The 15,370-nt window shown below is 35.9% G+C and overlaps 1 protein-coding gene across 3 annotated transcripts in view; it reads right to left on the bottom strand.

The window, feature by feature from the left end:
• Positions 1 to 15,370, bottom strand: part of LOC111056482 — a 103,079-nt gene continuing 87,709 nt past the window's right edge. For 2 of the 3 annotated variants that reach the window (XM_039436143.1, XM_022343850.2), the window contains one exon: positions 10 to 977. In XM_039436143.1, coding sequence (XP_039292077.1) covers positions 785 to 977 — 193 coding nt within the window. In that variant the 3' untranslated portion in view covers positions 10 to 784. Of the gene's footprint in view, positions 978 to 15,370 lie in introns of all 3 variants that reach the window. The other variant, XM_039436144.1, reaches the window with a different exon arrangement.

Here is a 15,370-nt window from a genome sequence, read left to right on the forward strand (position 1 = left end):
CAGATTTTTTTCATTAACTGTTGTTAATAACAAAGTCATTAACATTACGTTAATAACATTTCCTTTAATAGCAAGGAATTTTCTGTTAAAAACACGAGTTATTACTGTAACTTTTGTTATGATACATTTTTGACAATTCAGTCAAGTTAATAACCTTTTGTTAATAACTCGTGCTATTATCTTCGGTGTAAACGCAGCTTTATGCAACTAGAAATGCATACTATTCTGAACAGTTCATCAGTTGTATTTTCATGTTAGACTCACTTCACTTAAGAGTCATCTGCACCCTTATTCACTTACATACATTCACTTGCATTCTTACACTCACACATAAATGTATTGGAACATCGATATTACAAGATTACCAAGGTTTTCAACCTTGGACACGGTATAATGGAGTCGTTAATATGCTTGTTCAATTTTCACAATCATATTATTCTCAGGAAACTCAGGTCAACTACTCAACAGGACCCAACTATTTTAATTCTCCCAAGAAAATTACTTTCAATATGATTAACTCTCCACACAGGACTCCAGAACATAATTACCCATTATTATTATTCAAGGATTGATGATTAATCAATCAAATAATTATGGTGACACCAGGGCAAGGACATCACTCATCAATGACTTGACCAATCGCTCGCTCGATATAAAGCTTATGTTTCGATCATTATTTTGATCGATCTATACAATAAAATAAATATCGATTAAATTAATAGTAGGTGGAGAGTTTCGACAAAATGCAGCAGTCTATTAATATTGATTAATTAATATTAATTAATTAGTAGGGAGGATTATCTCGCATGTGCGCCTGTTTGCGGCGTTCGGTTTTTACACATTTTCCCCACCAGGAGCGCTGCACGCAGACCACTTCCGGTTTCAGGATGAAACATTTTGTCTGCACCACGTTGAAGAACAACTTCCCCACCAGATTCGCTGTTCCCGTGTTGGCCATCTTCAGGCATGCTCGAAATCTGCAACAGAACGTTATTTCCTACATTATTATAATTATTTGAATGAGGGGAATGTGACAGAACATTGTTTTTGACATTATAATTTCAATGATGAGGACCTGAGCTTGACCAGTTTCCTATTCAAAGTCAATCTATTTAACAATATTGCAATTAATGCATAGAGACAACTTTGTATAATATTTTCGACATAGAATATTTGAAATAGTTATGAGGTAAATGTGAGCTTCAGTTTTTGAAAGTCAATCTATTGAATAATACTGTAATCTATGCACGGAGACAGTTTTGTACAATAATTTTGGCATAAAAGTACAATGAGAAAAAATGTAATAAAATAGAATTAATGAACTTCAACAGGTTGAATTCAACCAATCACATCTATCTTAATATTATTTTATACTTGTTCATTGACAATGAATTATACATTGACAAATACGAGATTATAGAACAGTGTACAGTTTGAACACTCTGCACAAGGGGGCGAGTTCTATAAAATCTTCTGAGGATTTTGTATATTTTTTCATAACTGGGATAATAGAAATATGGAAAGAAAAGCTCAATGAGATTTAAAAGGTCTTAAAGACTCTGTAACAAGGTCATTTAAAATATTGATGAACTGGAGTGGAAAAGCCAATAATATTAGTAGTTTTCTAAAATTATGAAGAATTATCTTATTTCAAAAGTACAGAATCGAGAGATGAAGAAAATAATGTATTTCAATGTCATTTGTAGTTTGAACAACAACAATCTTCATTGAATTCGGTCTCCATCACCTGAACTAATGGAAATCGATCAATCGATTAGTTGAACTCCATCAGATGAAAAAAATGAAATAGATTTTCGTAAAGCATGCTACAAGCTACTTGGCTTCCAGTGGAAAATTAATTTCCATGTAAGTCTATTTTACATTCAAACCTGGCCCATTCTATCATTAATGTGAATCCATAGCAGTAATGTGTAATGAGAATTGAGTGTAGATCAAATTTGAAATTCAGCCAATATCAGCGGTTGAACTTATCCTTTTTAGTGTTTAACCTTGCTCATCTTTGTTGTATCAGACAAACTGGATGAGACGCTCATACCACTGATTTCTTGTCTGTGCTTATAAGTTGCAAAACGGCGAATATTCCATCCAATATCTTATGCTGAAGTCTTTTCCATCGTAATCTTTCAGCGATATTCTGTGTTTCGCAACCCTCTTTCCCTTTTTCTGGTAGTTTGCCAACCTAATCCCTTCTACTCAGCCTCCTTCCTTCCCTATCGACGTCAATGTTCACGGATCGACGATGCATATACTTTGTCGTTAACTCTTCTCGCTCTCTCTCACACTTAGGAAATGATAAGAAGCGATCCAGAATGAGGGAGGAAAAGGGAGGTGCTAATTTCAGACAATGAACAACGAGGTTAGTTCTATTGAACAAGATCTAATGTGAAAAATGAAAACTTTTCTCAGAAAAAACGATTTCTAGAGAAGAAGCAGACTGGAACATTGTTGAAATTTTAGCGAAAAAATTTTGAGAGGGAAAAAATGGTGAGATTGAACATTGAACAGACTCAATGTGAGATTGAGGTTTTGTATTTTCTGATTCATTTACATACTGCAATGTTATGTTCAAACTCCCGATCTTCAAAAGCGCACCTTAGCGAGAAATTAACTTTTGTTTACAACATTGGATAATAATTATTAATTTGAGCTGCTAGAATACCGTATCTATAAACTTTGTTGAATACATATCTATATTTTTGAAATTTCCATGGAACACTCAATCAATCAACACGATTATTATCAGTGCTTATAAATGATTATCGTGTTTATGTTTGAAGACTCCCTTATAACTTGTAGTCAAAAGTTTTAATCTAGAAGGTTATCAATTAAAATGTAATGATAATATCACAACTCCAGAAGAAAATTCTAGTCTCCTTTTTGAATCCTTCTTTAAAAGGCTGAGAGCTTAGTTCGATTCTGGACCTCACATCACTTCAGACGTGTACGGGAAGCTACTTAAATCGACTTGGCCATTGGCTGTTGAGCATTTACTACTGATTACAGGTGCGGTCATCAATTGTGACAGCCGTCAATGGAACGTAGCTGAGCCATTTCGTCAGGTTTCTCAGCTGAATCAGCAAAAGTCGCGGCATCACTGCCCTCTTATTAGCACTCCACCCACACTCATCACTTTTCCTTCCTCACATTCCTATTTTCTTTTCTCATCTTTGATGTTCAACTCCTCCTTATTTACTTCTCGTCTCATTCATTTTATCAAGTTCTACTTCTCTTAGCCGTCACTCCTTTCTACGTCCCAATTTTACCCATCATGTTGTATCTTCACCTTCCTTCATTTTATTGCCTTCACATCTACTTTATCATCTTTCTTCTTGTTATTTGTCATTTCTCTATTGCTTTAGATCGTCATTCTTGTTCTACAGCACCTCCTTTTAATTTTGTCTTATTTCCCTCTATCTCCTCCTTCGCATCATCTCCTTCACCTACAACTCCTTCAATTCCTACCACTCTCCCTCCTTCTTCTCAGTCACTACCTCTTCTCTCATCAACCTTCCTATTCTCCTCTTCTTCCTCTTTTGCCTATTCCTCTTATCTTCTACTTCTGTTCGACACTTCTTGTTCCCGTCTCAATAATTCTTCTTTTCTCTTTTTCTTCATCGTTCTTCTCTTTTTTACTTTCTTCAACTTCCCATTCTCCTCCTTCTTTATATTCTTGGCAAACAATCTTTGTCCGCTTAGACTCTTCTTTCCCTCCCCATTCATATCAGTTTTCTTCTTTTTTTTTTGTTTACACCTTTTCTTTCCATTTCCATCTTCATCACATTTTTCTCCCTCTCTCTCTGTCACCATCTCTTTCTTCATCTTTGTTTTATGTTGATATCTCTGCTCTGTTGATTATAATCTTCAATTATTAGGCTACAGCTATCTTCTTCCTATTTCTCCCCATTATTCTTCATCCATTTCATTTTATCTTTCTCTTAATGTCCCTCAAACATTTAATCTCCTTGTTTCTCATCCTGTTTCACTTTTTCTTTCACACTCTTCTCCTCCTCATTTACAAGCCGAGTCAACAATCAGCTCCTCATCATCCGCTAAAGCTATGAACTTCTCTTCTCCCTCCACTCATCATTCTTCCCTTTTTTTCACTTCAACGTTTCTCATTTCATTCCCTCCCATTCTGCTTGACATCTCCTCGTTTGGACAGGTACTCATCGACCTGTCATCGCTTTTCGAATTCCCCTCCCCTTCCCACCATTACTCCTCCCCCCCTCTTTCAAGCTCCGACAAGTCCGGGAGGCGTGACCGATTCCTGATGTACTTTACCACTCGAGTGAGTTCTGTTGAAACAGAGACCTTGATGTGTAACAGGTCTCACTTAAAGTTGGAGAGTGAACAATCATACATCAGCTAGTTATCATTATTATCATGATCACCACTGGAAACTCAGAGAGAGTCTCACTATAGTGAGATCCAGGTTATTGAATTTATTGAATTGAATTTATTGCCAAAAATTACAAATACATATTTTTACAATACAATATAAATAACATTGATTGTAACCTAAGTGCATCAATAACATCACTGTAATACTTGGCACTGCCAACATAAGAAAGTCAGTGAAAATTATAGGACTACAGAGTTGCCAATTTCATATTTTATAGTAGATAGCATGATTCAAGCCATCCCAGTATATCCTGATATAATATTAATTGTTCATTGAATATTCCATTTGTCAATAAAATATAATTTTCAATGATTTAATAATAGATTTCCATGAGTGAGATTAAATATTTTGGTACAGTAATTCATCATATTTCTACATGATTCAAAAACAATCTGACAATAAATTATTGTTGCGGTGCTATAGAAGGATATAGCTTTGAATCTGCTTTGTCTAATGACAGACGAGTTAAACAAACCAATGTTGATCAGTTGCTTAGTGAATCTCACGTTAATATAATAATTATATCGTGTGACCTGGCTGGCTCAGGTCTGGTGTCAGAGTTTTCAAGTCGCAACTGATCAATTTCAGGGCATCTGATATGACCTAACGACTGCTTTTTAGGCAGCCGGGACCGACGACTTGACGTGTCCATCCGAAACACGGAAGTGGCCAGAGAAAAATATCTTACCCAGGCTGGGTTAGTGAAAACGCTGTAACATATACTTATATATTTGTGAATTAGTAAACCAGTAAAACTATCCAGAAAACTTTCAGATTGAAATTGATTATTTCTCAGCATTCAAGAGTGAGAAGCTATCTGATACACTATAATGTTCGTTCTTCAATATTATTCAATCGAATGAAGAAATAATTATTTTTGAGAACTATTACAAATTCATGTGGAAAAGGAGTTTCCTTGACAAGCTCGAATGATTAGAATTAGCCAAACTGGGTAATTAAGACTATAGGTCTACTACATTTTTTTCAAACTTGACATGTTTTCAGCCGAAACACTTATATTTCAATATGAAATAATTACCACAATATCAACTTCTCAACTACAAAAAACTTATATTTTCCCAACAAATTGAAGTACGAAGAATATCTGACTGAATATCTTGTAAAATTCTATTCCAATCCTATTTTCATGATGTAACTCAATTCCCTCATAGTAATTGGTAAAAAAAATAATTTTCTCCAAGATTATAATTTTTGAGATTACCGAATTCCGTAAGGGCTACAACTTTTACAAAGCTGAATATAGAACTTTGGAACGGAAGAAACAGTGAAAAATCAAGTATTCAAAGTAAGTTCTTCCACGAGAGAAAGTTGATTATTCACGATAATCATGACTACACCCAAGACTATCCTAGAGACAAGTCAATCCTCAAGTAACCAGCTACACTTTAACAACACTCAGGAGTAGAGAGGCAATGAACCAGCAATAACCAGCAACAAGCCTCAGTCCTATGTACAGAGGCCATGAATCAACAACACTGCCCATCATAATGTAGAAGTCAAGACATTCAAATTTCAGCCACAATATTGCATGGAGCCGCAATCAATTACAAAGTTACGAGCAACTTGTCTCAAGACCAATCTTGGGTCTTGTTATCTTTCAAGTCGGACAGTTTGCAAATAATATTCCGGCCTCAGGCATACACAGTTGAAAACGACTTCTCAGCACAGTATAAGGATATTCAAGGTATCTATGTGTCTGTCAACCACTATAATATAAATATATGTGTCCATCAATGTGGCTTCATGGTGAGGATAGGTATATCTATATCGATATTCAACAGTATCTAGGTGTCTATCAACCACTAGATATGAATATATATATAGTTGTCCATCAGTGTGGATTCATGGTGAGGATATAGCTATATCTATATCGATATTTACAGTATATAGGTGTTCATCAACCTCTAGATATGAATATAAACATCTATCTATGTGTCCATCAGTGTGGATTCATGTTGAGGACAGATTTGTTGTATATATCTGTATCTATTATGGGTCTTTGGACAGATTTATAGTGTATATCTGTACCTAGGTACTGTGTATCTGTACCTAGTAGTTGGGACTTCTCAGGCTTGGCAAGCTGGACTTTCCTATCAGCTGATAGAATCTTGGGGTAAGATGAGTTACTCTGGTGTAGGGCTGTTTATTGCACTATAAATCAGGAGCTGAGACTACAATGGCCGGCATAAGGAGCTGTATCTTTCCGCGTCAAGGATTCTATTCAAAGGATCGCGGAGATGCTGAGGAGGGCGCGTGCCTGGGGTGATGGGGAGGAAGGGAGAGGGTTAAGGAACGCGCCAGGATCGCACTTGACATTGATATTGAGGGAGGGGGAAGGAGAGGGTCATAGGTACAAAAATAGACCCAAGGTATCCTTGCAATCCGACTTATTAAATGTCAGCCTTGACAATTTGACAATGGAGCAATGCTTGTAAACTGTTGTAGGTTGTAGCAATCTAGATAATATATATAGATATATAACAGTCTAGAATCTATAGGTTGTACAGGAATCTACATGTTGTGTACATCCTTTTAGTTTTAGAGTCTTGTTGAGGGGAATTGCAGACAGCGAAGTTAAACATTTTTTAGTACAAATTCCATAATTTTTTGCACACATATAAGAATTCTATTAACTGGAATAATCAGCGAAATATTTGATCAAAAAATGTACCGTATTCTAATTGAAGCAAGACATTTTAATGCTGGTGCTGGGAGTGAGAATCGAACCATAAAATTTGATAACAGTTTGACGTGAGAGTATTAACACATGAATTAGCATGCACAGATTGATGTATTATGACTGTTTCTCTTGGATACTAGACCCGATTCTACAAAAAAAAAATTAAGGTAAGAGCGACAGTTGGCTGTGAATCAATAAAAATCATACATCTTGATTAAATCAAAAGTGCGTTTTACCACTGAGGTAATTGAAATAGAAATTAGTGCAGTCCAAGGCTCAACTCACACTCCCGCGACTCAGGTCGAGGAGAGACTCGACTCTAGTTGAGAGCATGTGTTTCCAAATAATGGTGAAACTCAGACCAGTCGACTCTAGTCTCCGCGACTGTCACCATTTGAAAACACATGCTTTCGACTCACGAGTCTCCTCTCGACCTGAGTTGCGTAAGTGTGAGTGAGCCTTATGGTTATAAAAAATGTGCAGCCGGAATCAACGATCTATATATACTACGTATAGTTAGTATATATAGATCGTTGGCCGGAATTAGTGTAGTCCAATTGGTTACAAAACCGATTTGAAATCATCCTAATGGATCCAACTGCCAATCAAACCTAGTTTTCGCTTAAAATTATATTTTATTACGAGAAAGTAGAAATATGATCCAGTAATTATTATCATAAAACATTTCATATCAATGTTCTTAGAGTATGGCTTCAATATGTTATGAAGATAAGAAAACATTCACTTCCTTGTTCTAGAGTTCTAGTCCTTTAGCTAGCTATCCATTAAGTTAATTCCCAAGACTCCTTCCCTCCGAAATGGAATATATTTTTAGGCATGGTATACGGACTATGGTTTCTCTTAATGAAGTTGTGATGCCTCACTTGATTGGTGAGAATTAGTTAGAATTAAATAATCAAAGCTCCAACACATGGAACTAAAAGTCGGGAGAATTAATGGAGAAAGATTGCTTCTGGAAGGGATGAAAATTGAGGTGTTCATGATTCTGTAAAGGGTGGAATATAAATTACAGTCGAAATCAAAAGGAATATTGAAATTGAATGTGATAATTGAAGGGATGAGAAAGAAGACTGAATGAGAGAGAGAGAGAGAAAAAAGAGAGATAAAAATTGATTGTGTGAAATACGGGTGTTGAAAAAAGAAGAAAAAAAGCGTGGAGATGGAGGAGAAGGAGAAGGAGATTGAAAAGAAGAAGAAAACAGAGAAGAAGACGAAGAGGGAGAAGAAGAAGAAGTATAAGGAGGTTAATTCTTGAAGGAGAGGGTAAGTCGAAAAGTAAGATGGGGTGGATATATATGGCTTGTGGTTTAGGCTGTAAGAGTTAATCAGGGACAGCAGTTTGGATTTGAAGGGTTGGGAATGGTAATTCTGAAAGGGTGAGGAAGAAGAAGAAGTTCAAGAAGGAGTAGAAGAACAAGAAAGAGGGGTGAGAGAGGAAGAGAAAGAAGTAGGAGAAGTCCATAAGCGAAGATGTAAAGGTCGGATGTAGGAATGTATGACAAGGGTCGCTAACAAATGAATACCTGATGCCCCAATTAACAGTTGGGAGGGAGGGGTGTCCAGTGGGCGAGGTTTATTGTGATTGGAACGAAGCTCTAAAGATTGTGATGCTGTCCGATTGTATTGTGGATTGTGGAGCCATTTGATGATTGTGTCGAGGATTGTTAAAAGAGCCGAAACAGACTGACACAACAGACGATCACCATTTTTTCTAGATGGGAATCAGAAGATTATGTCGCTCCCAATTGAAGACTACCAAATTTACAGAGCTGTTAGCTGATACGTGTTATTGGTGTCAACGGGAATACTTTTGAGTGTTAAAGTATGGGGCACTTTCAGTGAGCTGATACAAAGGCGATAAAGCATTTTTTGTAAAAATGCATTTTATCACCTTAATCACAACATCTAGTGCCGGTTGCACAAAAGCCGGTTGAATTTTAATCGTGATTAATTTAACATGAACCAATCAATGAAGTTTTCTTTCTCAAAAAGCGTTCTCTGATAGGTTCTCGTAAAATTAATCACAATTAAAATTCAACCGGCTTTTGTGCAACCGGGCCCAAAATCACTCCAGAAATCTCAAGTACAGTAATACAGTATTGGATATAGATGCAAAATCTGATTGTTGTCACTCTGTTATACATTAAAAGCTTATCATAAAATATCGAATTATGATATATTTATTCAATGATAAGTCATTATTTGCAAATTCACTTGCATTCAGTTAGAGAACAGATTCCATTTTTATGGTATTCACTATAGTTTCGATCACTGTGATAGCAACATTACACATCATAAGCAGAGCTATGAAGGGAATATAGTAGTTGAAAACTGATAGGTAACTGTAGGCTGAAAAACCAAAGAAGTTCTGCTCCACAATAAATTGTTGCATTGATCTAAATAATAATAATCTATCAACACGACCAATCAACACACATTGTACAAAATATTGCAGAAAAACACTCTTAACTGGTGTAGCAAACACCTTCGCATGCACAATACATTGTATATCAAAGTCTAAATAATGAAACCCCCAAGGTAATCCTGTGTGGGGCCGTTCTTCATACTTTTATTCACAATGGAGAAACAAATGAAATGAAAATAAATAAAAAATCAAATGCAAATATAGTCAGTCATGTTTGGATATTACACATAAATTTAAAAACTGTAAACTTTTGAAAAAGTGAATATAAATATTACATTTCTTATTAAATTTGAATAAGTAATGTGTTATTCCTTTAACGTTTTCTTCCGTTGCTGTTGTCATTTATTGAAATTAAACCCGATCACAACAGGTGCAAATATCATAAGACTCTATACAAATGAGAATGAAATAGGCCTATCCCTAATGACATGAATTTTATATACACTTCTTGAGAAACTTCTCATTCTGTTACACTCTCATTAGTAACAGGTGATACAATATAAAAGTAGCTAACAATAGGAATAACAATACTCTACTTTGTTATTACATACAACGCTAAAAAACTGAACCAAACTATCAGAACGTCACCAAATACGTTGCTAAAGAGATTCCAAAGGGATCGAATGCATTTTGTTCTCAGTGACAGATTATTAACAAAAAGAATTTCATATTTTTGAAATATTTTATCACAACATGTTTCGGACATTTATGCCATTTTCAGGTGATATCAGAAAAGAGATAAAAATATGGAATATCAACTAGACGTATACTATCGTATAGAATGTATACTATCATTGTCAGCCTCAAGGTCGCGCATTAAATGATGGAATTCGCCATAGGTGTTCCTTTTTTTATTGATTGGATGTACTCACTGGTCCCGTGCTGTCACCGAATACAATAAAACCAGCTCAGTATCACTACTACTGCTGCTGCTCGAGTCATCAAACCAAGGTAAGCCACAAGAAAATCCATATTCACACCACGGGACCGTCGGAGTTGACATCTTCCTGCATACTGACGAGAAACGTGGCCGGTATAGCATCGCAACAGTTGTGGCGGTGTGAATTGGCATGTGGCTAGCGTGGCCGGCGTGGCGTGCGTCCAGCCACGCACGCCACGTGCTGTGTGGAATGGCCTTAAATAATGAAACCCCCAAGGTAATCCTGTGTGGGGCCGTTCTTCATACTTTTATTCACAATGGAGAAACAAATGAAATGAAAATATAGTCAGTCATACTTGGATATTACACATAAATTTAAAAACTTTAAACTTTTGAAAAAGTGAATATAAATATTACATTTCTTATTGAATTGGAATGAGTAATGTGTTATTCCTTTAACGTTTTCTTCCGTTGCTGTTGTCATTTATTGAAAGTAAACCCGATCACAACAGGTGCAAATTCATAAGACTCTATACAAATGAGAATGGAATAGGCCTATCCCTAATGACATGAATCTGATATACACTTCTTGAGAAACTTCTCATTCTGTTACACTCTCATTAGTAACAGGTGATACAATATAAAAGTAGCAAACAATAGGAATAACAATATTCTACTTGGAGTGTTATTATATACAACGCTAAAAAACTGAACCAAACTATCAAGAACGTCACCAAATAAGTTGCTAAGAGATTCCAAAGGGATCGAATGCATTTTGTTCTCAGTGACAGATTATTAACAAAAAGAATTTCATGTTCTTCAATTTTCTGTATAGTATCTATGGTTTCCAAACTATTTCTATATCATGACTCTTTTAGTGAATCTGAAACATCCTTCTAGCCATGAACATACTAAAAACATGTATTTTGGAATTCTTTCTGTAGTTTCCAAAGGCTGAGTTACATATAAGCTCAATAATTGAGTTACACCAATTAGAAGCTTTGTTATCTAGTGTTTCATCTGAAATGTATCGGATCGTTTGTTAGTCCATCTGGCAATAAAATAAGCAGGTAAAAACAGGCGGGAGAAATCACACTAGATCGAGTCCGAGCCTTCTCAATTAAGACCTCAGGTGGAAGAGCAACCAGATCCTATCTCGAAAACTAACGAATCTCATTCAGATTTATACTTATTACTTGATGGTAGCAGCTCAAACGGCAACAAATAATGGAGACAGAAAACCCAGTCAAGATATCAGAGATTACGAAATGGGGTTTAAGATAAAATTGGAAAAATATTTGATTGGTTCCTTCTTTCAATCAGTAAAGATCTATCCAATAGGTTCTTACAGATCGAAGCTTCATTGGAACGTGATACGGGATAGCATAGAATAAATTCATCAGTTCCTCCACGGCGATATCATGAATATTTGAACAGAGATGAAAATTCATTTTATTCAGAATGTTTTAAATCCATGTGTATTGTGGTTGTGGCGTTTATTGTCCAATAACTGATCAAGGGCTTTGAGAAAAATGATTGAGTAGTAGGAACAAATTGAATTGGGAAAGATGATAACGTGGAAAAATGCATCAATGAAAGATATACATACATTAGTCATTTAAATATGTACTCAAGTACATTGAATACCCTATATCGTACATTAGTCGGTGAGAGAAATAATACCACACTTGATTTTTATTGAGAATAGTACCAAGTAAGGCTTAAAGATCACATTGTGGACGTATTAAATTCTTAAAGGCTTATAAGGCTTAAAGATCACATTTTAGACGTATCACATTGTAGTACAACAGTACATTACAGTACAATACATAAATTACAGTACAGTGTATTAAGTAGAGTTTAATATTATTGCAGTTTCTTGAGATTAATAAAAATTAAAAGGAGCTGCTGTAGTTACACAGTTATTGAAAACAACTTCTTGTTCTGTTCAGTTTGGCTCATTTTGATACCAAGTGGATGTCGGAAATCACGTCAAATCTGATCATCAATCTGTTAAGAAGCTAACAACAGTAGCGTGAAACCACCAGTTATAAACAAATGAAGCCACTTGAAGTTATACAAAAGATTAATACTCCAGGAAACTTCAACATTTCAGGTTTCCGGAATCTTCCAAAGAGCCACCCTACCAAACATTAGCTGGAGAAGGGTAGGTGCCAATTATAATGAAGAGGAAAAGAGGAAGAATAAATGAAAGGGAAGGTAAGGGATATGAGAGAGGGACAAGAGATAATGGAGGTGAGAGAGGGAAGGAGAGGGAATGATTGTGAGGATGAATGAGAGGGAAAGTAAGGGAAATGAGAGGTGGAGAAGAGAAAATGTGGATGAGAGAGGGAATGATTGTGAGGGAGAAATACATGAGAGGGAAGAAAGTGCAAAAGAGAAAGTAGGAATGAGAAAGGGAAGGAGAGGAAGCGATTGTGAGGTGGGAATGGATGGGAGGGAGGAAGTGGAGGAAAGGGACAAAGGGGAGGAGTGCAAATGATTGTGACGGGGAAAGGAAAGAGTGACAAGACTTGGTGAGTTGATGTACAGAGGGTGAAGACGATTAAAGGACAGAGCATACCAGGGTAGCAAGATCCCTAACCAGACCTTCTACAGAGCATAGCAGGGTAGTTGGACCAGATTAGTCACTTGTCTTTCTGTGACGACATTCAGTGGTAAGAGGGGCCGCGAGATCAATTGAGCATGCACTTGTCTGACATTCACCGCAGACCGGTCGTCGGTCTCTGCCCCTGAGGCCCCTCCATAACAGGGATAGTATACCTATATACTATCCTTGCCTGCATAATGACCCACCGGCCGTCACTGAATTATACCAAACGTTCAAGTAGGGTCGATCAATTTCAAACCACCCTCGCGGACCCCATCCAAGAATTCACGTTCTATTAGCGATTATTTTTCCCTCAACTCCTCAATTTGCACGCGGTTAACGGTGGATATGAAGCTGCAAGTAATTGGTGAACAGTAGTACTATAGGCATGAGTAATGCTTGGATTAGTATCGTTTCATTAAAGAATCTTTGTATTACGATTTCATCAAAGTACGAGCAACTCAGTTATTAAAATACTCGGTATCGGGTATCACCGAGTATAACAATCCAGTATCAAATACTAATGCTTATCAGGGATAATACTCTTATCTGAGTACTAATCACATCTAAGTACTCGTACTCACTACCATTTTTAATAATGTAGAATAGAGACAGGTGGTCAGTTTTGAGATCCAGCTATTCTTTTTATTTATTTATTTATTCACAGACAATAGATACAATCCAGGTGAAGACAACAGGCATTTTCCCAAAACTGCTTTAAACCTTGATTTAGAATAAACAGTCCAGAGGCTATGTAGAGTTCATGATCCGATTTACACACAATTTAAAGTTAAAAAATGAATTTCAATGCACAAAGATACAGCTTACATTTGACACACATTACCCTTGAACGGGACTTGCAATTGGGATATCTGCATTTTGATGCATATCAACTAGAATTTTTAATTTATCTGATAAAATACACTCTATTCTGTCCCTGTAGTTCTTGATAATGGGAATCGGTCCTATAATATACTATAGTGTAGAGAATAGACGTGAAGCGACAATCCTAGTATGTAAAAGAATATATATGTATAAGAATGGAAAATTTGCATGAGATATTGTGAATAATAAGAAACCTCATTTCCACCTTCCAACACCCCCCTCGCCAAGCATCAAGTCTACTTGAATATGTTGCATTACGAGCTGCAATTTACGTTCAAAAGATCATTATACATGTATCGTCTGATCATGCCTGTATCTCATGTTCATCGAAGATAATAATGATTAGGTATGAACTATAATGGAAATGTTGACAAAGCAGTTCTTTATTAATGATTTGAGTATCCCATCTTTTACCATCAAACATGTATAATGTATCAAGATCACAGCCGGAAAATTGAAAAATTTATTGTACTAATATCATAGATGAAGGATAAATAAGAAGATAAGTATTCTTGTCTCTGCTAATATCTTCAAACAACCTGAGCTGAGAATCAATCGATGCCGTATTATCAGTGTTGGATCAAGTCTGACGCATTGCTCATAATGTATGTAATTTTCTCTTTCTCAAGTATCTCAAATCGGTACTCAAGACTCCAACTATAGGTACTTGACAGAGAGAGCAATCGAGAGGATCTCAACATTACATCACGATTCTGAACCATTATTATTAGAGACCAACATGGTTTCTATTGATGCAGCAGATACGATGATAGAACAAATACATGTGGAGATCTATTACAATGGTCATTGTTCATGTTATCGATGATTTCGATCAATCTCGGCGAGTTTTAATAATCAATATGTCGTGCTTCGACTCGTGTTCATTCCAAACTGAACTACGTTCTGGAATGGAATAATGAATATAGAAATTTATTCAGTAGGGTAACTTTTGGGCATTTGAGTTATATTGAGAGAATAGCCGAATTCATTGACCATGTATCAACACTGTAACGTAGAGAAAAATATCAATTCATTCATTTGAAATACCAAAGGTTGAAACACTACTTATATGCCGTTACTGGTATTCGTAAAAAAAGAAATAGGAAAGAGAAAATAATGCGATACTCTACATCTCTACAAGAATGAATTATTCATTGCTCAGAGCTCAGATGATCAGACCATAAATAATAGATTATGAAAGTTTGTTTATTCAGTAGTTTCTAGTAGTCAACTAAAGTTCAGTAGTTTCTACTCATAGAATAATGGATTAGTCTTTAGGAATATAATAGGCGAATAGAGAACTATCGCCCAATAGAGTTGTATTATAGGCCTACATGATAAGTTGTATATTATACATGATAGTTTACTGATATAAATACAGAGCTTCTAGTTTAGATTTTGTAATCAATCAGAAAGAAAGAATG

Source organism: Nilaparvata lugens, chromosome 10 (genome assembly GCF_014356525.2).
Source record: "Nilaparvata lugens isolate BPH chromosome 10, ASM1435652v1, whole genome shotgun sequence".
In the NCBI taxonomy this organism is placed as follows: Eukaryota; Metazoa; Arthropoda; class Insecta; order Hemiptera; family Delphacidae; genus Nilaparvata; species Nilaparvata lugens.